The sequence below is a fragment of the Rhamphochromis sp. 'chilingali' genome (genome assembly GCF_963969265.1).
Source record: "Rhamphochromis sp. 'chilingali' genome assembly, chromosome: 22".
In the NCBI taxonomy this organism is placed as follows: Eukaryota; Metazoa; Chordata; class Actinopteri; order Cichliformes; family Cichlidae; genus Rhamphochromis; species Rhamphochromis sp. 'chilingali'.
Genome location: NC_137950.1, coordinates 24,940,489 through 24,966,074, shown reverse-complemented (window position 1 = coordinate 24,966,074; position 25,586 = coordinate 24,940,489). Strand labels below are relative to the sequence as shown.

The window sequence follows — 25,586 nt, the reverse complement described above, 5'->3', positions numbered from 1 at the left end:
CTATCTTTTCTACATGTAAAGACACACCCAAATTCCTACAATGATTTCAGTGTGACAGATGGCGATGAAACTAACTTCCTGACTTCCTTATTTCACAGAGGAACTTGTTAAACACAGTGTTATTGTTTTTAACATGACTGCACAAAAACAAAGTTTCCACAGGACTTGATGGAGTCCCATTGCATGACCAAATTTGGACCAAGCTTTAGCGTTGGACAATATGGCCTCACATTTGACAGGGTCATGTGACATGAGCCCAAGGCTGTTAAAAACATGTTCTGCAGAAATATGTGGTCCTCCAGCACACCTGCATTTGCAAAAGGTCCTAAGCCTGTGAAACACCTCTTGCTTAGTCCCTGTTGCAAAGGAGAGTCATCACACCAAATACCAAGACTATAAGACCCGTAGTGCTCACCACATGTCATTATGACGCTTGAGGGGCTGGTCCTCTCGTATATCAGAGTTTTTGTGTCAAATCAAACCTTATTACAGCTTGCTTCCTTAGACCACAGTATGTGCATTAGCAAACATCATCTCTATATGGTAGGCACTGCACGGCCTGTTTTTTGTGTGTCCACAATGGAGACAAACATATCAAGAAGACTAGCTCTGTGTTACAGTCTCAAAACGGAGGTAGTCCATCAGGTGGTGGAAGAATAATCCTCTTGAAAGTGAAGTCAATTATGATCAACCCTGCACACCCACGCCATGCCCTGGAGGTTATCAACAGTAGCATCTTCAGCCAAAGACTCAGTGCACCACAGTGCAAGCTGCTATAAGACTGTAATGCACAATAATATTCGATCCAGGTTTGCATGTTATTGGCAGTTGTATTTAATTGTTTATATATTATTGACTTTATTAGGAATTAATATTGTTTTACTGAGGAGATAACTGACTGTGAGGTGCCGGGGTGTGTGTACTGCAAAATAAGCATCTGGTCTTCATCAGCCTTCCAGGGACTGATGATGAAAATTAGCCCGTATGTCTGTGTGTGACATGGCTACGGAAGAAGATTAGGGCCACTGGGAAAAAAAAAATCTGAATTCTGAGATTAAAGTCAGAATTCTGACTTTTTTCTCAGAATTCAGGAAAAGAAGAAAAAAAGACGTGCCCACTTTTTTTTTTCCCCCCCAGTGGCCCTAATCCTCTTCCATACATGGCTTTGTGAGTAAAATGAACATTATCTGGTGTGAAAGGCTTAAAATAAAAGACAACCGAATCAAATACACTGACATTTATTTCAATACAGTCATTCATACATAATGAGACAAAATAAATACAAATCCGGAAATAACAGTACTGCAGTATATGCAATTTTCCCTTTGCATATGATATGTTCTGCATATCACAAAATGGAGTTCAGTACATCTTCAACTTATTTTTGTTCTTTGCAGACCCCAGAGAAGTCTGATGATTCTCAGTTCAAAGTCAAAAATGAAAGAAAAGGGAAAAAAAAAAAAGCTCATAAACACAGCTGGGTTTTTAGTTTAGGGATAATTTAATGTGGCTGAAGATATCAGAGCTCAAATAACTCAGCTGAAATATCCATTTAACAGTCATTTCCGAGTGCAAATATGCAAATTACGTTTTAAACTTTATAAACACTCATCTCAAATCTTCATTTTTAATGTTTTTGCCACACAGTTATTATTAAATTATTTCATTAAATGCATGAATAAGCAGCATAAACAAATCTCCTCTGTGAGCCTTAACAATTGCCTGTTTAATCACACATATATATAGAGAGAAACATTCCACAAAGCGCTCATATTTACACTAAATTTTTTTATTGATCAATCTAATTTTTTTATTGCATGATTATGGGTATAAAAAAAAAAAGTTTTGGCCCCGTAATAGTGAGATATCATGGGAAAACTGTAACGCTTAAATTAAAAAAAAAGAAGGCACAATCAAGATCTGTTAATCAAAACATTTCTCATTATTCTACAAGTACAGTACTAAATATTAATGCTGGAAATCATGTCTGAATAATTTGTGCATTGAGAGAAACAGAAAACATACTGTGGATCACTTTTGTGTAAACATGATGGTTAAGAAGACATTGACAAGCAAAGTAAAGAGCGTGAATGGTCACTTTTCCACTGCACAAACTTGTAGCAGGAACCAAGTTTACAGGAAGTCCCCATGATCAGCTCTTACAATCTGTGGAGATCCTGAATGCACCAAAAAAAAAAAAAGGCGAAGGGTAAGACAACGCTATGATTTCTGCTCATACCTTGGTTTTTCTCTACTGATCGGTGCATTACAGCTTTTACCAGACTAGTATGTTTTGGTTCAGGAAACTGAAATAAGTCTTTGACGCAGTCTCCGAGACTTTCCATCTTGATTTCGGTCTCAGTTTCAAAATTATTAAACCACTAGTTAAACTATGAATCTGTGAAACCAGATGATGATGGTTGTCATTCGTTTTATCCACTTAAATTTTACAATTTGAAAGACTCCTAAACTTCTTTGTTCGAATAGGTTTGGGGGTTTTTCAAAGATTTTCTTGTTCTGAAACTAAAGAAGAAAAAAAAAAAAAAAAAAAAAAGTAGTGTTTGATAGTAGTTAAGAACCTCTAAGTACAGGCTCTTATTCTGGAGTAGATTCTGATCCAGAAGCAGTCCTACAAGAGGTTTTACAGGAGTGGGTGTGGGGATTCCTGAGTTTAGAATAGGTAATGGTGCAAGCTACTTATTAGTTCCTGCAGTGGAAAACGGCCAACTGTAAAAAATGTTTGGATACAATAGATTGGCAGCACCCTCGACGTCTGACCAGGCCTTTTTTGATGTCGTGGCTGAATCAGAAATCAGAGAGGTATTTAAATCACTGGTCAGTAACATTTGGCTGCATCATGTGAGCAGCACGAGGCTCTGAATGCCTCTACATTAGTGCAAGAGAGTCTAGCTACTGTAGCACTGTGACTTCAAATACCTTCATCTTCATGCTTGCTTTAAGTCAGTTAGGGCAGGCAAACTCATAATTGCACTTGAGGTTACATCATGTGAAAGCTAAATTTTGTTTTCTTTACTCTCCACCAGCTTACGTTTAACAGTCTGGCCCCGTGGCTCACAGCTCAGCACTGTCCCTACTGACCGTGCTCAGTCCTGCAGATCCCTCTCCATGTATTTCCTCATCCGCTGACAGCGAGGACAGGACTGCTCATCAGCCTTGCAGCTTATATGAAACAAAGCTTTGCAATCTTCACACCTGGGCAAGAGAAAAAACAAACCAAATTAAAGGCACTGTGGACACAATTTCCACACCACTTCTAGTAAAAATACTAATGACCAAATTTAGCATATGTTAAAGGTTTTGTTTTGCTTTTCCACAAACTTAAAGTATGATTTTCACAAAAGAATTTCTCAGTCAGTTGACGGTGTCAGCCTTAAATCCTCCGATAGAGAAAATGTGTTTCCCCAATAATTTCCACACATATAGGTGTTATTTTTATAGCTTTGGAGACACAGATTTTAAGATCTTATCAATATTTTAAAATGAGGTACAGGACAAGACAGTCATTTATATTAGAACAGTTTGAATTCACGTTCTATAAAGCGCTTCTTTGGTAAAGCTGAGCGAGTGGTTGCAGTTGTCACACTATACCTTAGGCTCCTTCCGCCTCACACCCACTCTCACTCAGAAGCTCAAAGCCCCCTTGGACTTTCTCCACACTAATGAGTACACTGTAATTTTCAAAGCCACCAGACAGCAGTTGCTAATCTAAATCTAAAGTGTGTTCTCAGGTATAATTACTATTTTTGTTAGTGGAATCTGGCTGGTTTGGCAAGAGTGCAAAGACTTCAGTTCCACTTCAAAAACAGCACATGAAAACAGGGCATTGAGGGATTTGTAGATGAGAAGATGGATCTCGTAAGTAATGCGTTACTTGACTGGGAGCCAGTGGAGATTTATGAGGGTGAGTGTGATATATTCCCCGAGCTTAGTGCATGTTAGAAGCCTGGCAGATGAGTTCTGGACATACTGGATTCTGTCCAGGGCTTTGCAGGAATTTCCGAACAGGACCCCACTGCAGGAAGCCAGCCGGGTGGTGACAAAGACACGGATGATCATCTGTTACAGATTTTGTGTGACTGATGTCAAGAGATGTTCATTAGGTTGGTGACAAATCCCATATGAGCCTGGAAGTAGTGATTGTAGTGAGACCTACTAAGATGGATGGTTTGGAGATGGTGGCACTGGCAGAGTTGCAGGTAGACAAGTTAAAATGCTAAGAGTTTCAGTGCGAGTGAGCAGGACAGACAAGTTTATTGTAACAGAAGGACTGTTCAGGATGAACGTTTTGAATACAAAGTTAGAGAGGCAAAGCCGAGATGGTTTGGACATGGAGCTGCCAGACAGGAGGAAAAGCGGAAAACCACAGAGAAGAGAAGGAGGACATGCAGCGGGTTGGAGTGACAGAGGAGGGTGCTAGATATAGGGTGAGATGAAGGCAGGTGATCCACTGTGGCGACCCCTAAAAGTAGCAGCCAAAAGAAGATCATTTTGGTCTGTGTGCTTTATTAAAAGTGTTTTCTACGTCTCTCTGGTAGATTGTGTCTTGCTATTCATATTAACAAGAGGGCTTCAGTTTATTTTTGTCCTGTTTACACTTTATATAGCCCACGTTAAAAAGCGACAGACAGTGGCGACTAAAAAGAACACTGAAAACACAAACAAGGGAAAGGAAGTCACACAGAAGAACAGGATGTTTAAAAAGTTGGAGCTGGTGTTTAGCATTTAATTTAGAATATTTGGACAAAAGGCTGGCCTCATTGTGGAGACTTTTTCCTCTTTCTTTTTAAAACTATTTTGTTTTAGGGCTCAAATAAATAAAAAGAATGAGGAATGAAGAGAGATGCCTTTGGAAAACATACCTTGTGGTTGTCTCAAACTGGAAGGGGAAGATGGTGTCATCAGAGTGGCATATCTGACAAATGTAGCCACGCTGGGTGCAAAGGTCGCAGCTGAACACGTGATTAGAGGCATGTTGCACCAGCCTGCGCAGAAAGTTTACATACTGGCCCTCTGCTACCTGACAAAAAAGAAATAAAAAAAATACAGATGCCTATATGTAGGTATTTTAAGGTGGCGGATCCTATATGCAATAAAAGCGGGCCAGAAGGTTACCTGTCGCAAGTCCTTGACACTGTACAGGTGGTTTGACTCCAACAGGTAAGTTCGCTGCCCCATTCTAGAGAGAGAAATGGAAGGAGATGAAAAAAAGAAAAAAAGGTGTTTAACATGTTTTATAGCATTTAAATTGATTGTTCCTATTAAAAAGAAATTCAATAGGAACAATGTAGCCTAGAGTAATTTATTGTTATTGCCAAGGCATTCTGCCAAACACCTCGCTTTGAGTTTCTTGCAGGCTCCACTGCGGCAGGTATGCAGATATTCACCCAGAAGGCATAGCTTCTGCCTCTGCTCGTGGGCCTGACCCATGGACTCTGTGTGCGCAACCAACTCAGGGTTCAGCTGCTCCAGGTTGAGCAGAGGCTCTTGTTCTACCTGCTTCAGAAGCCACAGGGCTTTCTTAGACACCTGTGCAGACAAACAAGTGTAAGCAGTCTCATGAGGCTGACATGTTGCTTCAAAATGTTCAGCAATTTAAAAAAAAAAAAAAAAAAAAAAAAAAAAAAAGACAAACTAGAATATTTAGTTATGAGTGGGTTAGAATACATAAAACAAACCCGCACAGAAAAACTGTAAGAGGACTGTACTGTCAGTTAGCCTGGAGGAAATGCAAATAGTCTGTACTGCCATTTAACTCTATTTCAGCAGATGGCGCTGTATGAACAGTTTCTGTGACAAACAGCAACAACCAGACTTTTTGGTCTTAGAAAGAGGTGACCTCCTCAAAATATAAACACTGTTAGCACATTTAGTACATATTAGCCTAATCCATTCTTCAATTCCTGATTCAGGTTTGCACTGTAATAAATCAATGTTTGAATCAAACCTCAAAACTTGCAAGAAATAAAAAAGAAAAAAAGGTTACTCATTCATATTCATGACAGTGATCACATTTATGCTCATAATTAGTGTATGTGAACATAAATATTTCCTTAATTACATTTGAGATATTAAATACTGAAATGGCATTTACTTTTTGACTTGATTGTTTTAGCAAAGCCGTCTTTTTATTTAACCTCAGAGGTCACAAAACAGTTAAGTTGCAAAAAAACAAACAAAAAACAAACAAACAAAAAAAAATATTAGAAAATATTTCAAATGAGACTCAGACCTTTAAGATGCAAGTTCATAGAGTTTGGTGTAACACATTACACAGTGTGCTTCATGCTTCCAGTCTGCAGCACTCGTGTTAATACCCAAGGCCAGTTTCTTCAAATGACACTAAGCTTTCATCTAAATTAGCAGGTAGGAAGTCATATATGTTTGTTTTTTCTAATTGCTGTAACAATTTTTTTTATAGAAGTTTGTTTGCAGATAGTTACGTGTTGCACCTACCTCTCTTTGGGCAACATCCCAGTTGTGTACCATGCGTGAGGGGATGATGGAGGTGTCACCTTTGTGGCATGACTCACAGTAGTACAGCCCAGAGAACTCACATAACCTGGCTCTGCCCAGTGACAGTCCAATCTTCTGAGGACAGCCTGCAAGACACAGCAAAGCACAACTCAGTCTGAGTCACATCCACTCTAACAATGAGTCGGATTCCTCTTCCCGTAGACTCAATCAGTGATACATTATGATTTACAAGGCTATGCTTGATCTGCTCCACGTGTCAGAAGTTGATGTCTTTCATCCCAAGATTTATCCCCCCCCCCCACAAAAAAACCAAACCCCAAAACAGATCTGTCAGCGGGATTACGCAAAGAAACACCTGACCGAGTTTTAAGATACTTGCTAGAAAAGTGGGACAAAAGCAAAGGAATAATACTTTAAATTTCTTTTGGGAAAATAGGTGGATCTTAAAGATGGGTTTTATTGGTTTTGGGGTAAAAGGATCGTAAAAAATACAACTGAACACAAGATCAGGTCTTAGACTCCTAGGCAACATGCTGATTTTTATCATCACACTCAAAACCAAACTAAACAACAGGAAATGAACAGACTGAACAGACAAGTGCAAATCTTCCATAATCTCCAGTTTTCTTAATGTAAAAGTTTCTTCTTTTTTTTTAGTACATAAAATGACATTATCTACTGGTTTATGGATCCTGGATTTTAAAGTTTCAGCATTATTGTTTTGGCTGTCAATATATTAGTTTTGCAGAGCCAGAAGTGAACAATATTTGAACAAGAGATTGAAGTGCAAAGTTATTAGCTAACACAAGCAAGCTCAAGCCATAGGCTCACACACACACAGACGCATCTGCAATGATCAGTACCACACAGCAAGTCAGGTCCATTAAAATGTTCCAAAATGCACATTATAAACATTAGGCCATACCCTTAACTTCAAGTTTTAGTCAAATGCAAACAAATGCATTATTAAAGCATTCATTTACTGTAAAGGTTATTAATGAAGGACGAAACTATCCAAGAGTCCAAAACATGCTTTTTAATGCTGTTAAGCTGATAATTTTAAAACAAGGTTGATTTTGTCCGTCTCAGACTGCTGAAGTCTTAAATTTTAAAAAAATGGTGTGCTCAAACCCAGTAAAGGGTTTTGACCCAATCACTTACACTAGAAGTGCAATGAAAAGCTTCAACTTTTGATACTGCAGACAGGATGGATTACCACAACAAGCAAAATCTGCTTGATTTTACATCAAACAGGCTTCAAAAGGTTTAAAGATATTTTTTAAATTCTAACATTACCTGCACATTTGAAGCCCTGAGTGTCCAGGCCCTTCTCTGAGGGAACTTTGAAAAGGTGAACAAGAAGTGCTCCATCTTCTTTTAGCCTATGCTGCACCAGTCTGTACAGATTTCCAGTCGCTTCCAAAGGTACCTCAGAGCCTTCACACTCCCCATTCTCCAGGTATGAGTCAAGAGCCTCTCGGATAAACTTCCTCCAAAAGCGAGCCTCCTTGTCATTCTCCGCTCTAAATCTAAGCGTTTCTCGAATTGTCAGGAGCTTGAAAAAGGCTGGTCCCCCCTGAGAAACATCGGGTACCACATCCCGGATTTCCTCAACAGGGTAATTTAGCCGCTGTAGCTTCCTTCCTTCTTTCACGAGAAATCCTTTCAAGGTCTCCAAGGAGAGAGAGAAAACCATACGTTCCCACGTCCGGGCCTCAGGATCTGTGGAGAAGTACAAAACAGCTTCTTTGATGGAATCTGTTTCTAAATTTGTAGTCGATGTCCAGTCAAATTCCTGCTGAGGAGGAGATGGAGAATCCTGCCCTCCACAAGCATCAGAACCAGACGGGCCTTGCTCAGGGCTGGAAGGGGACAAGGGTGGCGAAGAAACTGCACGTTCATCCACACCATTCTCACACCCGGTGTGCAGCACCTCCCACTGCTCGCCATGCGGTACTGGTCGGCTTTTGTTGACAGCCTCAATAATCCGGTCCACCCAGTCCTCAGCTTCGTCACGATTGGCCGCCCGGAGGTAAAGCCGTTTTCCAGGAAAGGTCAAGTCAAAGCGGCCCTCAGTTGAGGTGATGTGAACGTCTTCACATCGCACCAGGGAGCAGTTTTCGCAGCATGTCCGTTCATCTGCATTCCCATATAGGCGGAACTCAAAGGGTGACAGCTCGCAGTAGTAGTCGCGCCATAATCCTACGGCGCTGCGTCGTTCTAGGTGACCGAGCTTCAGCAACCCTCGAAAGGGGTTTGACAGCCCTGGGAAAAACACATACATAGATGACATTGTCGTGTTTTCACACTGAGAAGGCCTCTTTTATATCCATGTTTACTAGCTGAGCAATACATACAGAAAATTAAGCCACAATTGAACCTTTTGCATTATTTTGAGCAAAGTTGCAGGGTTGTCATAAATAAAAATAAATAAATAAAAGCTGGACTGGTTTTCAATGTAGCTGTCAACTGTGTGTTAAAACTTAAAGACTAAAAGAAAAATCCTCATTAGGACAGGGATTTGTGTCTATGTAAGAAACTATATTATTGTTTGTTAATGTGTTATTACATTAACGTCTGGTAATTCTATGACATTTAGGCCACGTTATATGGTAATGCAAATGTAACATAAGTAATCTAACAAATTACTTTCCCCAGAAAGTAATTCTTCCCTGGCAAGTCCTCTCAACTTGCTACAACACAGTGATGCAATGTAGAGAAAAAAAATGGAGAAGGAAACGGGGTTACAAGAAAAAGAACAGGCCGATATGTGAACTGACATTGGATTTCCAATCAACTATTACATGACTTTAGAGTTCCTGTTAGCAGCGCGAAAACAAAATGAAAAGAAGGCTTGGAATTCAAGTTGACATCCCCAGTGGGATAATTTCACCAGCCAACATTCCCCATTATTTGCTTCAATAGATAAGTTAACATTGACTCACAACACGGTTAAATAATCTAATCTGTTCATGTGAATGACTGAGATTAGCTACTCGTGAACAGTCCCATTATTGACAAAATGATTTTAAAAATAAATAATAACCATAGTCCATATGCTTTGTCACAAAATGTCCCATGACATGCTTCACTATCTGCGCTGTTAACGTTACTGTGTTACACTCTTTCACATTATTTCTATTTTTAAAACAGGCCATGGGACTCATCCAGGTGACGTCCTGCAAATGTAGTAAAATCACATTCCACAGTGATGTGGCCACACGCCAAGCATTATGTAACAGCAGGCGTTTTCTCTTTTGAGACCTGAAGGAAATTACCTGCTGGGAAAATCTGGGGGCGTGGCTTTAATCTCATTCCACGCTTTCTAGTGCTCCTGGACTTTAGTGCAGTATGTTACTTCATTTGTAATCCCTCAGTGGCTACCTGTATTGACCAGGTGTGCGCACACTGCAGGTACCACTAGAAGTGCTGTGGAGCAACGATTTTATATGTGGGCTTCTGTTTAGTTTGTTAACAGCTCTGTCTCTTTCACTTGAATGCAATGATCTATTTGTGATAGAAACAGTTTGTTCAGAGAAACTCAGTTGGCAGGATTCTGAAACTCAGATTTCTTTCCTCGGGCAGTGAGATTGCTGAGATTCCCCATAATTACTTATTCCTTCATTTATGCATTTTTCTTATATTGCATAAAATTCTTACATCTTTTTTTTTTTCCCATACACAAGCTTGTAGTGCTCAATTACAAAAAAAAAAAAGAAAGAAAGAAACTTTATTATGTTCTCACATTGAGCACTGACTGCTGTGAATTATGCCCAGCGCCCAAAACTCTTTTCATACAACCGTTTATCATAAGTTTTACACTCAAAGCTTGGGGGACAGGGGATGGTACCTATTTGTCTGCGATGGACGACACTTGGACGTGACGGCGAGATGCTGGGCTCAGGTGCGGGAGGAGAGACAGGTGCGTCATCGCTGTCCGGCAAATTCTCCAGGTGGGGCTTATAAATGTCATCGTCTGAGATCCAAGAATAAGAATGCTGCAAAAAGCAGGAAAGGATGTTTTATTTAGCATTGGGAACTAAAGGGTTTCATTTGCATGTTAATGGTAAGTAGCAGAGTGCAGTTTGCAAAAGAAGGGTTCCCCTTTTATCATGTGTCATTGGTGTTAGTGGTGTAGAAGCTATAAACAGTGGTCTCTAAACGGTCACGTGAATTTAAGCACAAATGTGTCTGTCTTGACTAATGTTAAGAGATTTTCCTATATTTATGTAAAACACTAAGAAATATCTTTAGTTTTTCCCCATTCAGAGATCACAATTAAGAGTTGTTTTCACTCTAGGCATTTGCTGGTATAGTATGGCTACTTTCTGTACTCCATTTTATTAACATTTCGCCACAGGACTGGTTTCATATCACTACTAATTTGCCTTCCGGCAGTATTCTCACAGTCTATTAACACTGAACACTAGAACAGCAGGTTGGTGTGTTTTTGCTGTGCCCATGTGGGTTTCTGCTGCGTGCTTAAGCTACTTCCCACAGATCAGAGAGGTGTTTTTCAGGTAAAATGTCGCTGTGGATGTGAGTACTATAGTAAGACTCAGTACTCAGTCAATAAAAGTTAGCCCTAATTAGTAGGGGTGCAACGATATTCGTATCGATATTGAACCGTTCGATACAGTGCTTTCGGTTCGGTACGCATATGTATCGAACAATACAACATTTGTAATTTATTTTATCAATTTTCCTTTTGACGATGCTGTCTGTGTTGAGCGCTCAGTGAATCTGTGTTCGACTACTCCGCCTAGGCTGCACTGTCCAGCGCAGATCCACTGAGCGCTCAACACAGACAGCATAGTCAGAAGGAAGAGCGCAGGGCAAGCTAGCGAGACAGAAGTTAAGCTCTCCTTGCAACAGGCAAATTGAACCTCATTCAGATCTGGCGTTTGGAATTATTTTGGTTTTCATGTGACGTATGACCCTGAAGGTAAGCGAGTCATGGACTAAAGTAAAACAGTATGTTGGATGTGCCATGCAATGCTCAATTACATTGGTGTGAACTAGTGTGTTAGCGCAGTTAGCTCGTTAACGTGTTGGCCGTCTAGCCCCATGCACGGAGCGATCCGCGGTAGCTCGTTAACGGAGATTTGCCGTGTTGTGGCGTTAAGGTCATTTCAACGAGATTAACCTGAAAGCACTAGTGGGAACACAACGAATATGACTGCACATTTACGCCGACATCATCCTAGTGCAAAGACAAAAACAACAAGCATGCTACTAACTTTAGCCGAGTCATTTAGACAGCTGTTAGCACATGATTCTCCTTATGCTGCTGAGAATATAGCCCAGAAGAAGCGGATAGTATAGCTTTTATTTTGGAAAGAGCCATTTCTCTGTAATAAACTCTCTTTTCCAAAGATGAGTGATTCCTCAATCAGATACAGGGCTCGCAATATCGCTAGCCCGACGTCCCGGAGCTAGCGATTTTTTTCAGTCGGGCTACCAAAATCTATCTCTTCCCTGCCCGTCGGGCTATTGTAGGAAAAATATATGTCAATGCTTTTGCATTCTTTCAGAAATGTAGCTGGGTAATTATGTCATTGGCATCGGTGAGCCACTGTCAATATGTGACATATTTAAGTCGCGTTTGAATTTGCGCTTGTTTTTTTGCTTTCACTTTGCAATCGTGCGAACTGTGTATAGAGAGCGACAGCACTGATCTGTGAGTGATGATAATTTGTGCACCAATTCCTCTGACATCGTCTTATTAATCGTTAGCTTACTATGCAAACATGACAAGTGAAATCTCCCGCAGCTTAAACATGTGAGAGGTTGATCGCGCAGAGAATCGCTGAGCTTATGTGAGTGCATGTGTAAAAGCATTTCAGTTCTGCTGAGCCAAATAAGACAGGTCAGGGTGAAGAAGTGACAGCCAAAGAAAAGCTTACGACAAAACGGAGAAGTTATGACAAATCAGACTATAAGGCAAAAAGAAAGTGCAGCTTTATGGTTTCATGGACAAAAGAATTTCTGTGGCTGCAATATGATGAGCTAAATAACCAGGGCTGCACATAAGTGGTCCGCAGGTGCGCATTCGCTGTCAAAATAAAAAACACACACAAGGGTTAGGGTTAAATTTAAAAACTGTACTTTTGAGTTAAAATATATATTTATAATTTTAATAAATGACAAATTAAAAATTCATGAACATTTTTTTGTATCGAAAAAATATTGAACCGTGACACCAAAGTATCGAACTGAACCGAACCGTGAATTTTGTGTATCGTTGCACCCCTACTAATTAGACAAGGAGTTAGACGATGGATGGACGATGGATGGATGGACAGACTAAGTTAGTAAAACTAATGCGACTACTCACCATTTTTGTGAGGGGTTTTAAAATGGAAAACAATAAACACAAAATAACATTTTTCCATTATTTATTACAGATATTGTGTTGTTTTTTTCTCTATGCATTATTCAAGATTCAAGAATAAGAGTTGAACATCCTACTTGACATTTCATGCAACAAATATCAAATAGTTTTTTTGCATTCTACGTAATCAGCAACCACAGTATTCATGAACTGATATGAGTGCATTTGACAAATTTGCATTAAGGCCAGATAAAGTTTGTGGTTTTGCTCAAATAACGGCTACCCTCTACAGAGATGTTACACTTACTGATAGTGAATCTGAAGATGGCTTTCTGCTCAAGATGCTTGTAGAGCGACGTGGGCACTGATGAACTGCAGAGTCTGCGTTGGTTTTTTCAGAGCTTTCTGTTGGCTTCTCTTCCTGGACAGGCTCAACAGTGACACTTACTTCCTCCACAGGTTCTGCAGGTTCACTGACTGCTGAGACAAGACATATGTCCGAGTGGAATTCTGAAGAGGCACTTTTGCAGACTTCAGCGGGACACTTATCATCATCAGATGACGGCAGCTCAGTGGTTGTTTCTGGTTGCTCTAAATCAAGCTGTCCAAAGTTTGGAGGCTGGTACTCAGACGCCTGGGGCTCACTGTCACTGATAATACCCTTCTCAGAGAACTGAGAAGGACCCATGCTGGAGACAAATGAGTCTTCCTGTGTCGAGTCCTGACTGCAGTGTCCGCTCTCCCGGAAATCAGTCAGCGAGCTGCAGAGATACAGATAACTCAAAACATGTATTCTACTTCAAGTTAAATAAAAGAAAAGCTTTTGTTGACGAAAGACCAAAAAAAACAAAAAACAAAAAACCTCTGCATCCAAGCTGCTAATTTTATATACTGGTTATTGGCTGCTTTTCAGTCCCGTGCCAGAGCCCATATTGGGGTGGATGTTTTATTGGAGGCTATTTCCTGCCAATGATTAACACATATCTGGTGCTCTATTGATTATTAGAACAACAGGATGGTGTATGAGGGACTGACTAAAAATATACTACAAGATGGGGCTCATTCAGGTGCTAAGAACAGTTATTTAACTCCTATTTGCTCCAGAATGATTAAAAACTGTTTAAAATGTATACATACTCTTTCTGTGGCCTCTTGGTGCAGATGTTGGGATTAATGGCTGCTTCCAAGTCACATGAAGACCAATGCTCTCCTGTCGGGCTGCGGGGGTCCTGTCCTTGCAGAAGGCTGTCAGAGCTCAAGCTGGAGGACAGCTGAGAGGAGCCTGTGGTATCCAGGCTTAAATTAGAAGAACGAAGAGCAGTCTGACTCCCTTGTAAAAGATCTGATCCCCTCCCCACTAAAACTGGGCAGCCTCTCTGTACATCCAGTGCGTCCGAAGAACCCGATGACTGAGACACTGTATCCCAAATTTCCTTCCATATCGGTTTGGAGGTGGGAGGGTCTCCACCATTGAGGGGCAGGTCGAGTAAGTCTGCCTGGGACAAAGGGCAGAGTCCGGCAAGAGCCAGAGGTGTGGTGGTCCACTCATTGAGGACAGATGACTTGTAAGACAGGCTGAATGTGAGGGAGGCCAGACCCTGGAGGTAGCTGAGCAGAACCTCTCGCTCCTCCGGGTTCAGGAGCAAGGCACTGGGCTGATAATGGGCCTGCAGCTTGGAGTCTTCACGGAACAGCGATACGAGGTAGCACTCCAGGAGGCCGTGGTTGAGGGCCAGCCGTAGCCACGCTCGGCAGCGACCCACATCAGTGCCCACAAAGCTTATCTTCTCCAGCTCTGTGATCACATCACTAGGTAAAAAAAGAAAAAAAAAAGAAAAAAAGAGTGTGATAAACATATTGCATTTTCACAGAATAATACCTTAAATCAGTCATACTTAAACTTAAGAACAGCATCACTCAATATGAACTCTGAAAATCTTCAGGGACACTTCAATTCAATTCGATTAAATTTCTTTATTGTCCCACAAGGGGAAATTAGTTTAGCAGCAGGATATAAATAAACAGAACAATACTATAAAATAATAATGAAAATAATAGTGATAGAAAGTCCAAGGACAGTTATTTGCCATTGAGGAGACAAGATGCAGTGGGGATAAAAGAGACCTGGAGTCTTTTAGTCTTCCTCACAGGTACTCTAAAACGGCAGCCCTAACCCTTTACTAAAAACTCTGATTTAAACACAAGACTCGGATTAATGACCTCCTGACGTTTCTGTTCTTCATTTCATTTGATCAATCATCTCTCTTATTCTGTGTAATTCTCTATTAACAGCCTTCTTTTTTGCCATGTGATAATGATCAGTCAATTTTTAAAATCTTTTGTCTTGTACTTGTTTTGTAAATGGAAATATTAAAGCTTGAAAATGTTACTCAGGGAACTCAGAACATTTTAACTTCAAGCTTAACAATTGTAAATTTTTCACTGACCACACAGACAACCTGCATACCTTCAATACCCAAAAGGAAGCTGAGGGCCACACTTTGGGAATCACTGATTTGAATTTCTCAATAACATTGTTATTGAGAAGATTGAACATTGTATGTTCACTTTTCTTCTTTGCAGCCACCACATGCTGCTTTAAAGAGACACACACACATACACATGAACACACACCAAAACCCCCTCATCCAGGAGACACAATACTGTCAGAATTCTTTTTGCCTCCTGGAAGATAGTCTTAGCCCAAAAAAGTAGTTGTCATCAGATTACTCGATTAATCAGTGGAATAATTGTTAGAATACTTGATTATTCAAGTTGCCTCAAGGCACTTTGCATAAGGTAAAGACACTACAATAAAATGAACCTGAAGTCTAAGATAAAATCTCCAAATGTATTTTTTCCAAAGGGAAAAAGTCCAAAACCCCCCAAATTTAGGAATAATTGTGCCTTGGTTCTGACTTACCGGTGGGTGACACTCTTGAGGAGGCTCCAGAAAAAAGGCTGAGGGAGGGGTCCACGGTCCCCTTTCCTACTGCTGCTTCGAGACTCTGAGCGGATGTACTTGCTCTTGATACCGTGGATGAAGATGGCCTCCAGGGCACAGCAGAGGAGGTTAGCATCGGAATCATCACTGGTGACTACCGAGTCTGACGCTACATATCGTTTCTGCAGGGCCTTGAGCGACTGCGCCAACTTCTCTTTGATCTAAGAAACAATACGTGGAAGAGGAAAAGGATTTTAATAAAACACATGATAGGTTCAAGCTACAAACCTATTCGCTGGAACGTTGAAGGCAATATAATTACACAGCAAGCAAGACACGAAGTAGGCAAAGTTCTTCATGTTTCTCGTGCACAGGAGAGAACCGGACAAACGCCGTTCCTTCGCTTGACCCCAGTTGCTCTTGTCCGTTCTCCCGTAACACTGCTCTTTTATTGAGGTTACATGAATATGCATAGGTTCATTAACATATGACGTCTACACACACACAAAGAGTACCTTGCCTTTGTGTGTGTGTGTATGTGATTTGTGTGAGGTCAAGATGTGACCCTGTGAAGACTCCCCAAAAGCTGGTGCCAGGAGTCTAGCGGGTCCATCTGAACAAAAGGCTCTTATACTTAAAGAGATATACGTGTGTTTGCTATATCAACAAAGAGAAGACAGGACCTCTCTTATGCTCCTAGGATGTGGGTGTGCATTCCACTCTAGAATGCACACCAAGCCTTTGCAGCCTGCTAAAGATCACAGTCCTATCACTACACAATTGATTATACACCTCTAAGCATATATGGTTAAATATTTCTAAGCATAAATGACAATCAACAATAAAAAACCTAACAACACATTCCTCAACTGGTTCTGATGGGAAGCAGCTGTCAAACAAGAAAAAAAAATTCCTGTTCAACCACATACATAGAAAACATCTTCAAGCATTAACTGGCACTTTTTTCTGCATTTCATTCCACAGTGTGATGACAAACAAGCAGTTTGAGATCAGCTGTGATGTTATGACACTCAACCTGTATATAACCTCCTGTCACATGTCACCCACTGTCAGCTGATGGGGAAAAAATAACAAACACATTACAAACAGACCTACATTATGTAAAAGGTTAGAGGACAAAGGCAGCTTCTTTCGCAACACACAAGAAACTTAGTGCTCTTGAGCACTGAAGAACTCTTCCTTTGCAGTGCTTGACTTGTTAAAAGAAAAACATCTACAGGTCCAGTTCCAAGCACCTGGACATATACGGTACATTAATGCAGCGGGGTTATTTTCTGCAAAACTAGAATTACAGGGTTTTTCCACGGTCCACGATGGGCCAGACAAGCACAGTTTGTCCAACTATACTCAAAGCAATGACTTTGTTTCACCTTACCTAATGATCTGAGGTCTCAAAGCCTTGTTAACAAAACATAAAAATTATTTATGTTTTTTTAACTCATTTTTTTCCTTTCATTGAAACATCTGAAAAACACATTTGAGAAAAAAAAAAAAAAGCCATAACCCTGGGGTTTTCCTGGCGTCTGGAGGATGACTACGCACGACTGGTCCATAGTGACGGAAAATAAGATTTGGCATCTAAGCTAACAGAAGTTTCTCCCTGTTATTTTTAGCTATTTTATAAACAAATTTAAAAAAAAAAAAAAGGTATTTTAAACTTGGGTAAAATAAGCCTCACTTTAAAAAAAAAAATACTGGTTACAAATATTTGTAATCATAGTTCTGGTTACTTTTCTTTGGTGAAAGGTCAAAAACCTCTTTAGTGGGTAGCTCCACCTATGACTCAGGCTTCCTACTTTTAAAGGATAATTTACGTCTTCATTTTTATGATCCTAGGAAAGCCTAGTTGGAACACTTCTCCATCTTCTTTAATTGAACCCTCTGGACATTGTGGAGGAATATAAATACCTTGGAGTACACAAAGACAATAAACTGAACTGGGTTAAGAACACCACTGCACTCTACAGTAAGGGCCAGAGTTGTCTCTATTTTCTGAGGCGGCTGAGGTCTTTCAACATCTGTCGGACAATGCTCAGGATTTTCTGTTAGTCTGTTGTGGTCAGTGCTATCCTCTATGCTGTTGCATGCTGGGGCAGCAGGTTGAGGGTTGCAGATGCCAACAGACTCAAACTGATCCGCAAGTTCCTGTTGCAGGAAGGGTCGTGTCTAGGGATGGGTATCGTTTAGGTTTTATCCGATACCAGTGCCAAACCGGTACTTTTGAAATGGTGCCGGTGCTCAAACTGGTGCTTAAAGAATGGAGAACACAAAATTGGTCCAAAAACCTCTCATGTTTAGCTGTTTTTTTGTAAAAAGATAACAATGTTACCTTTTCTGCAGCTATGGGGCATATATGGTATCACTCTTGGCTGGAAGCAGTGCTTAAACAACCGCAGTAGATGCGCTTGGTGTGAGGTCTCGCAGCAAGCTATCAAATACGGCGCATTTTTTGGCTTTTAAAAAAATTTGAGGTGTTACTTCCTTTGACAGTATCACAGTATCAGCTTAAAGCACTTGTTGCAGGCTGCTGAGTTTGCATATTTTGCTGTGAAGTACAGCCAGACTTTTGACCGCTTCGCCTTGGGCATTTTTAATCTGTAGTTCTGCTCTAAAAGAACGTACGTACCTGGACCCGCCTACTATCCTCGGAAACGTAAAATGATTGAATTCAAAGTGTATCACATCTCAGGAAAAACAAGCACCGAAATGTGCGCTGCTTTTCGGTCTGGTCGTTTATGTCAGAACCGGTGCCATGATACCGGTACCCATCCCTAGTCGTGTCTGAGAGGTGGATGGTGTCCAAGATAAGGACAATGCTGAATAATACCACTCCATTACATGCAGGCTAGTCACAGGAGCACGTTCAATGAGAGACCGAGATTACCAAAAATCACACTGCACCACACAGGAAATCATTCCTGTCTGTGGCCATCTCCCTGTACAACTCCGCCATCTAATATACTGTAAACACTGCAATAGTTACACCCTTTAACACACTCTCTACAGTAAAATAACAAATGACAAAGTTCACAGGTTAGAGTTAAATGTCAATCATATATATTTACCTCTGTAATATTCTTGATATTTATAATTGAGCAATTTGTATATGTTAGCACTGTTTCTTAAATTTGTAACCTTTGTAGCATATTGCATTATTTATTTAGTTTGGTCTGTTACTGTCTTGGAGCAACTTTAACACACATAATTTACTTAGGGATTATAAAGGTATTCTGGTTCTGAAGTCTACCATTCAGGCTAGAGTTAGACTCTCAAAGAGTAGCCCACAGACTGGTGGCAGCCCTTGGCAGTTAAGAACACAGTTTAAGTTATACAATCATATACAGTGCACAACAAATCTCTGCAAGCCATCATAACAGATTGAATATGAATGATGTTGAGGGGTTTAATTGTTGTTAGTGGTTAAAAAAACAAACAAACACGTTTGAAGCAATAACATGTTTAACATAACAGCGTTGATGGTGAGAGGTGACCGTCTCACTTGTTGTCATTATTTAGATTCAAGAAACACGGGGTGATTCATTAAAATCTCAGAGTTATAATCAATTCTCAAAAATAGTCACACTGAAAATAAACTAATGTCGCATGTATCAAGTATAAGAAAGCCAATGTGTGAGTTAAAATATTAAAAGTAAACAGCAAATATTAGCCAGATCTATTCTTTGTTAAGTAATTCAGCTTTGTACTTCAGTGGTTTTATATTACAGTTCACCATAGACACACAAGCACAAAAAGTACTAACAGCAAGTTCCTGATTCCTGACACGATCACCCAGGACTGATGCGTCAGTTATGTCTATGAAAAAAATCTTGAAATACTTCTGAAATATGTGAAACTATTTCACATTAATTGTTCAATATTTGACTCTTGGGTTAATTTATCAAAGTAAGTAAGACCCTCTGAGACAAAACATGTCCACCACTGATCTAAAAGGATAGAACTTGTTACAAGTTTCTTAGGTTAACCTTCATTCAGTCTTTCAATGCAGGTCCCCTGAAGTGTGCACAACAGCAGCAGAGCGGTCCATTTGGGCTTTTTTCCCCTTCCTGTCTGTACCAGAAGACCTCCTGTAGCCCTGGGACTACACCTATGCAAGACCAGCTTCACCATTAAACATAATGAAAATCCTCTGTTGATGAGCTTAGTACCGGGATTATGATGCATTTCCTCTGCTGCATCCACTATTAGTGGCGTATTGAAAACAGGCTGTGCTGTTGTCGTTTTGTTTTTGTTTTTCTTTTGGAGCACCCCATGTCCCCCACAACCTAAACATCAAGGGGGTACTTTGCATTACAATACTACTTAAATCTCACAAGCCAACTCTCACGCTGTCTCACCAGCAGAGGAAGGAGCCAGACAGAAGTGAAATCCGCAACGTGAAACGAGCTGATTCTTACCTTTTTAACATCCTTAGTCTCGTGGTGAGCTTCAGTCTGCGTGGCGAGCATGGCACCTCCTGGAATAAGTTACTCCAACATGGCACACTGAAACACACACAAAAAGACCTGCCCTTTTTGCACTTGCAGGCTTGACTAACAGCGACCAAACGAGTCATGCGAGTTTGTATCCTGAATATGGCCACGCCTTCGAGCCAGACATGTGACGAGAAGGAAACGAGTTTCCCTCCTCACATCGAGTTTCCAGAATTTCCTATCACGAGGCTGTGCTCTGTGACATTATTTGCCATTTCATCCTTTCTGTGAGTAGCCCTCCAAGTCACGTGAAGCACAGATTAAAGAAGACGTCTGCAGGGAAATAGCTTCTTACTTCCCCAATAAAAACTGAGAGGCACTCTGAGAACTAATTAGCATGTAATCCAACCACCCTGACATCATCACATCCAAATAAGATTGCGTTAAATACATCAAGTGCTGGGCTATCAGCAAACAAAGTACTGTTTACCAAACAGTGGCTGGTTAATAGTTTCGTTTTAAACACCCAAAGCGACATTTAGAAGCATTTGTTTTCTCTGCAGACGCTTTGCAGTGACGAGCACTGGGCGTATGTGCATTAATGACAGAAATGCACGACCGAAACACTGTAAATTAAACAAATAAAATAAAAAAAGCTGTGTAAATAACGAAATGTCTATCAGCTATGTAATAATATTAAACCCAGACGTTGTCAGCGGCTTTTACTAGCTAAGTTTTGCTTACCGAAACAAACAGCCTGGCTAACAGGTCGAAAAACAAGCGCGTGTCCTCCTTAAACTAACGTAAACACGGGAGCTGCACGTTAGAGGCACAAAAATCCGTGCAGTCACTCTCCATCGCTTCCAAATCACCTAAAAATAGAGCAGAAGTCAGCTCGACTTTAGACGCTCGACTGTCACCATCCAACTGAAAACGAAGTGCATCATGGGAACTCAGACTAGTGATGCGTTCAGGCTCCATCACAAATGCTGTGAAACTGAGCTTGTTCTCATGGATTCTCTTCTTGTCGATCTTTTTCTTCTTCGTGAGCTTCTTTATGATTTTCTTGATCTTCTTCTCATTCTCATCCTCTTCAAGGACACAGTGGATCATCTATCTCACCCTATCTTAAGCATCCTCTTCTGACACACCAACCCTCTGCATGTTCTTCTTCGCTACACCCAAGAATGTCCTCCGTGGTCTTCCCTTTTTCCACGGAGCTCCATCTTAAACATCCTCTGCCCAGTATATGCAGTATCTCTTGTCCAAACCATCTCAGCCTTACCTCTCTAACTTTATCTCTAATGTACTTGATCTGAGCTTTGTCTCTGACATGCTCATTTCCAGTCTGATTATTTGCACAGAAAACCTTAACATCTCCAGCTCAATTTCCTGTCTTTTTGTCGATGTCACCACCTCCAAACCATAAATCATAGCAGGTCTCTTTCCTGTCTTGTAAACCTTCCCTCATGGCTCGTACCTCTAGGTCCTTTTCCACCTGCTACCTACTCTCACTGCAGATGTCATCTGCGAGCATCACAGCCAATGGAAACTCTTGCCTGAACTTATTCCTCAGTCTACATGACAAAAACAAAACAAACAAACAAAAAACATAATTTATTGACATTATTTGTGTCACTTGCATGCCTACCCTGCCACTGACATTAAAATTATTCTTCATGAATTGTAAAAGTGACCTCCTATGTTATTTAATCTGACTTAGAAGTGACAAATTATAGCTATTAGCTTTATGACTTTTACATTAAAACAAAAAACAAAAGACAAAAATGGCTATTTTGCCCTTCTGGATGATAAAATGGTTTATCACCCAGAAGATAAACCATTCTATCATGGTATTTGTAAAGGGTTAAACCCAAATAGCTTAATAACATGAAAATAACAAAAATACACGAAAGTAAAAAGCTCAATTAAATAGAAAAAAGTAAATAGAATAAAATTGTTTTATCTGTTATGTATGCTTTTAACTTATTTATATAAGGATTTAATGTGGCAGGAGTTACATAGAGCGTGTTTGCATTTCACCATCTAAACGAGCTCCAACTCAAGTTGATTTCCAATCCTCTGGCGGGATTTCATTTTTACTGTCGACATATTTTTTGTGTCTTATGGTTTCCGGGTTATTTTTTTTATTTAAGACAACACATTAAAAACGAACAAAATCAACATGCAGAAAGTAGGTTAACTACTAACCTTAACTAAAGGTAAACAGAAGCGGTAATAAAAACAAAACAAACAAAAAAACAAACCCAAAGTAGAAGCTGTAGTTTACGAGTAACACTTAAAGACGACATAGTGGTTCCATTGTTGTTGACACCACAGACTTTCTGTTCTCCGTTCTCAGCTCCTGCTCTGCTAAAGACTTTTCATAACACACTCTGCAACTTATAAACTACTCCACCGCATAGCCTCACCACCGAAACAATATATTTCCAGTATAGTTGGCTTTTTATTGGTTTCAGAAACTCAAAAAACATAAACTTCAATCACTCTATACTCCTTTCTTATCCTCTGTAATCGTAGCATACTTGAAAATGAAAGCAAACGTGCGTACGGAAGTTTCGTACTTTCATTTTCCTTTGTGTCTACAGTCAAGACACAGCACTGATGTGTGTGTGTCTACAGACACAACACTGATGTGTGTGTGTCCAAACTGGATTTTAACTGGCTGTTTGATCTTTTTTTTTTTTTTTTACTTTTTTTTTTTTTTAAATTACCTACCTTAATGTCTTGCAAACTGCCAAAAAGGTAAAGACTCCCTGAAAAACGTTGCTGTAAATCTCCGCTCTTCAATTTTCCAAGATTAAAATCAAGAAGTAAAAACAGATTTCGGATAAATAAACTTTTTCTTGACGGTAATTAAATTACATTTAAATCAACTGAACTAATTAAACGACTATGACGATGACATAAATCTGCCATGTTTTTACTTTTGAGACGTGTGCCTGTGAGGATTTTCCAGCTGATTAGAAAGTGAAATAGGTGTGTCCTTGGGCTCTGCTATAAATGAAGCGCTGGAGGTTTGCTCCATCAGAACACCAGGACACATGAGCGTTTGCTTCACATAAAGGAAATTTCTACATTTTTCAAAAATGATCAGCAGGATTTTCTTCGCTAGCCTGTTTCTCGGGATGTACAGTACGGGCTCCTCGTTAAGTTGCAAATGGATTGTAAAAGATCCAGGCGACAAAATGTGTCAATTCAGTCTGCACAACAAACAAGCTTTAGGTCTACTTGATATGATGGTGAGTGCACTTCTTTGCATAATGTTTAACATGGTATTGATTTAAATAGTTTGATTAGTTCCATGGATATGATGTGTGTGCGTGTTTTGTGTGTGATGCAGATTACTAACACCACTAAGGTTGCTGAAATTGAGCACAACGTGGCTTTCCCTAATCGACTGTATCGCAAGACGTCCAAAGCAACAGTAAGTCACCCCCAACTTTTTACATAAAGTTGTTTCTTTTTTTAATGGAAGAATGGAAAGTGTCAGGATGGCAAATCTACAAAAGTTTGTCTTTACCTATATATAGACTGTTCGGCTATTAAAGGGTCGTAAGGATTCTCTCCCACAGAGCCAAGGGAGTTGTCTCTTATCACGACTCTGTCATAACTGTGCATAATTCAAGGACGAAATACAAAGAACTCATTTTCAACCATTTATTCCTGTGCAATCTAAGATATATCTGGGAAAATTTTCATTGCTGTGTGAATTCTTGTTCTTTGACTTTCTAAGCCGTCCATCTTCAAGTGTCACAGAAGTATTCCTATAGTAATTATTTCTTCTTCTTCTTCTTTGTCAATGGAAAATTGTACTTAGTAGTCAGTATAATCTTTTACTGATATAAGTTTGCATATGGTAGAATGCTGCATGTAATTATTTGTGTGTAGAAGTATATAGTTGGTGGCATATTGAAAGAATGTCTCATCCTAGGAGGTCTGTAACATTCTAGGGTATTCACCCCCACATCCTAGGAGCATGAGAGAGGTCGTACCTTGTCTTATTGTTTTACGGTAGGATTAACGTAGCTATGTCAGTTTTAGTTTAAGTGCTTCTTTACATATAGATGAACTGTTGGATTTTCCAGACCAGCAGGTTAAGGGAAATTGTTTATGGGGCCACACTCTGACCACACACACACACACACACACACACACACACACACACACACACACACACACACACACACACACACACACACACACACACACCTCCACATTGCAATGTAAGGAACAAACGCTCACTGAAGTATAAATAAAGACCGGGGCAGTTTCTCAGCGCGAGTCTCAGTTTCTGGAGACTGCCCTTCCTAGCAAGAAGTTCTGTGTGTTTCTCTTCTCTGAGTCTTTACTGAAGAAGTGTTTTAGAATATATTTCTTAACATTCTTCTTCTTCTTCTTCTTCTTCTTCTTCTTCTTCTTCTTCTTCGAGGATAAACTGGCTTTCATAGTTCAGATTCTGGAGAAGCTGTTTGCCCTGTTTGAGGAGGATCACAGCTCTGCCTCATGGGAGGAGAACACAGTGGAGAACTTTCTCAATATTGTCAACAAACAGGCTGAAGAGCTTCGCTCCTGTGTAAGCTCACTTTCATTTGTTTTTGTAATTTTACAATGAATTCAGTCTCTCTTGTGTAAAAGACCTGACAACTGTGAATAAGTTAAAGTGGTGAATGATTTATTTAAATATATTTTGTTTTATTTCTCTTGATTTATTTAGATTGGAAGCCACAGTTACACGACACAGAAGGTGCAACGGCGGACAGAAATTCATTTCAAGCGACTCTTAAATAAAATCCTAAAGAAAAATGTAAGCCTGCATTATTTTTTTTACTGTATTTAGTATTTAGCTATGACAGATTTTACACCGCTGGTATTTTAATAATGATAATATTGTTTTGTTTGTAGGGTTACAGTGCTGAAGCCTGGGAGACGATCAGGAACATAACAAAAGATCATCTGAGGCAATGCGGATTCCTGGTTAACTCTCTGGGAAATGCCCACTAAAACTTATCTCTTGGATAAATTTTTTTTAAAATATGTTAGTTAATTTATTTTTTAAATTATATCTTAGTTGGTTTCATTTATTTATTGTATTTATGATATTTGCACTATTTTTAATATTTGTATATTATTTATTTATTTATTTATTTATTTTGTAATTTTTATTAAAATAAACTATTTCATATTATTCTACATGTCAAAGTCAATAAATATTTTCTTATCACACAGATTGAAATATGTTGACTTTTCTGTTCCTGGAATATCAAGAATAATGGTTATGCACTTATTTTTAATGAGTGCAATCAAACATTAGACACATTGTCCAGATTTATATAGAAAG

At 39.7% G+C, this 25,586-nt stretch overlaps 2 protein-coding genes across 6 annotated transcripts; one reads left to right on the top strand and one right to left on the bottom strand.

Moving 5' to 3' along the window:
• Window positions 1–1,798: 1,798 nt before the first annotated feature.
• Window positions 1,799–21,172, bottom strand: plekhm1 (pleckstrin homology domain containing, family M (with RUN domain) member 1). Of its 5 annotated transcripts, none has more exons than XR_013970470.1 (13): window positions 20,969–21,172; window positions 20,210–20,296; window positions 15,753–15,994; window positions 13,967–14,638; window positions 13,137–13,590; window positions 10,346–10,493; window positions 7,792–8,760; window positions 6,475–6,620; window positions 5,354–5,547; window positions 5,134–5,197; window positions 4,881–5,038; window positions 3,050–3,213; window positions 1,799–2,177 (listed from the first exon to the last, which is right to left on the bottom strand). XR_013970470.1 is itself a non-coding variant. In XM_080872889.1 (13 exons), the coding sequence occupies exons 2-12, from the start codon at window positions 20,258–20,260 to the stop codon at window positions 3,105–3,107; spliced, it is 3,207 nt and encodes a 1,068-aa protein (XP_080729015.1). In that variant the 5' UTR covers window positions 20,261–20,296; window positions 20,969–21,172; the 3' UTR covers window positions 1,799–2,177; window positions 3,100–3,104. The 5 variants fall into 5 exon arrangements, 4 of the variants coding, with proteins under 4 accessions (XP_080729015.1, XP_080729016.1, XP_080729013.1 ...); XM_080872889.1 differs by having other exon boundaries at window positions 3,100–3,213; XM_080872890.1 differs by having other exon boundaries at window positions 1,799–3,213; window positions 7,792–8,217; window positions 8,347–8,760.
• Window positions 21,173–23,319: 2,147 nt separating this feature from the next.
• LOC308391158 (uncharacterized protein) lies at window positions 23,320–25,347 on the top strand. The gene is made up of 5 exons (XM_080873625.1): window positions 23,320–23,487; window positions 23,589–23,672; window positions 24,525–24,821; window positions 24,963–25,052; window positions 25,151–25,347. Exons 1-5 carry the CDS (start codon window positions 23,335–23,337, stop codon window positions 25,247–25,249), a joined length of 723 nt encoding a protein of 240 aa, XP_080729751.1. The 5' UTR covers window positions 23,320–23,334; the 3' UTR covers window positions 25,250–25,347.
• Window positions 25,348–25,586: the final 239 nt, after the last annotated feature.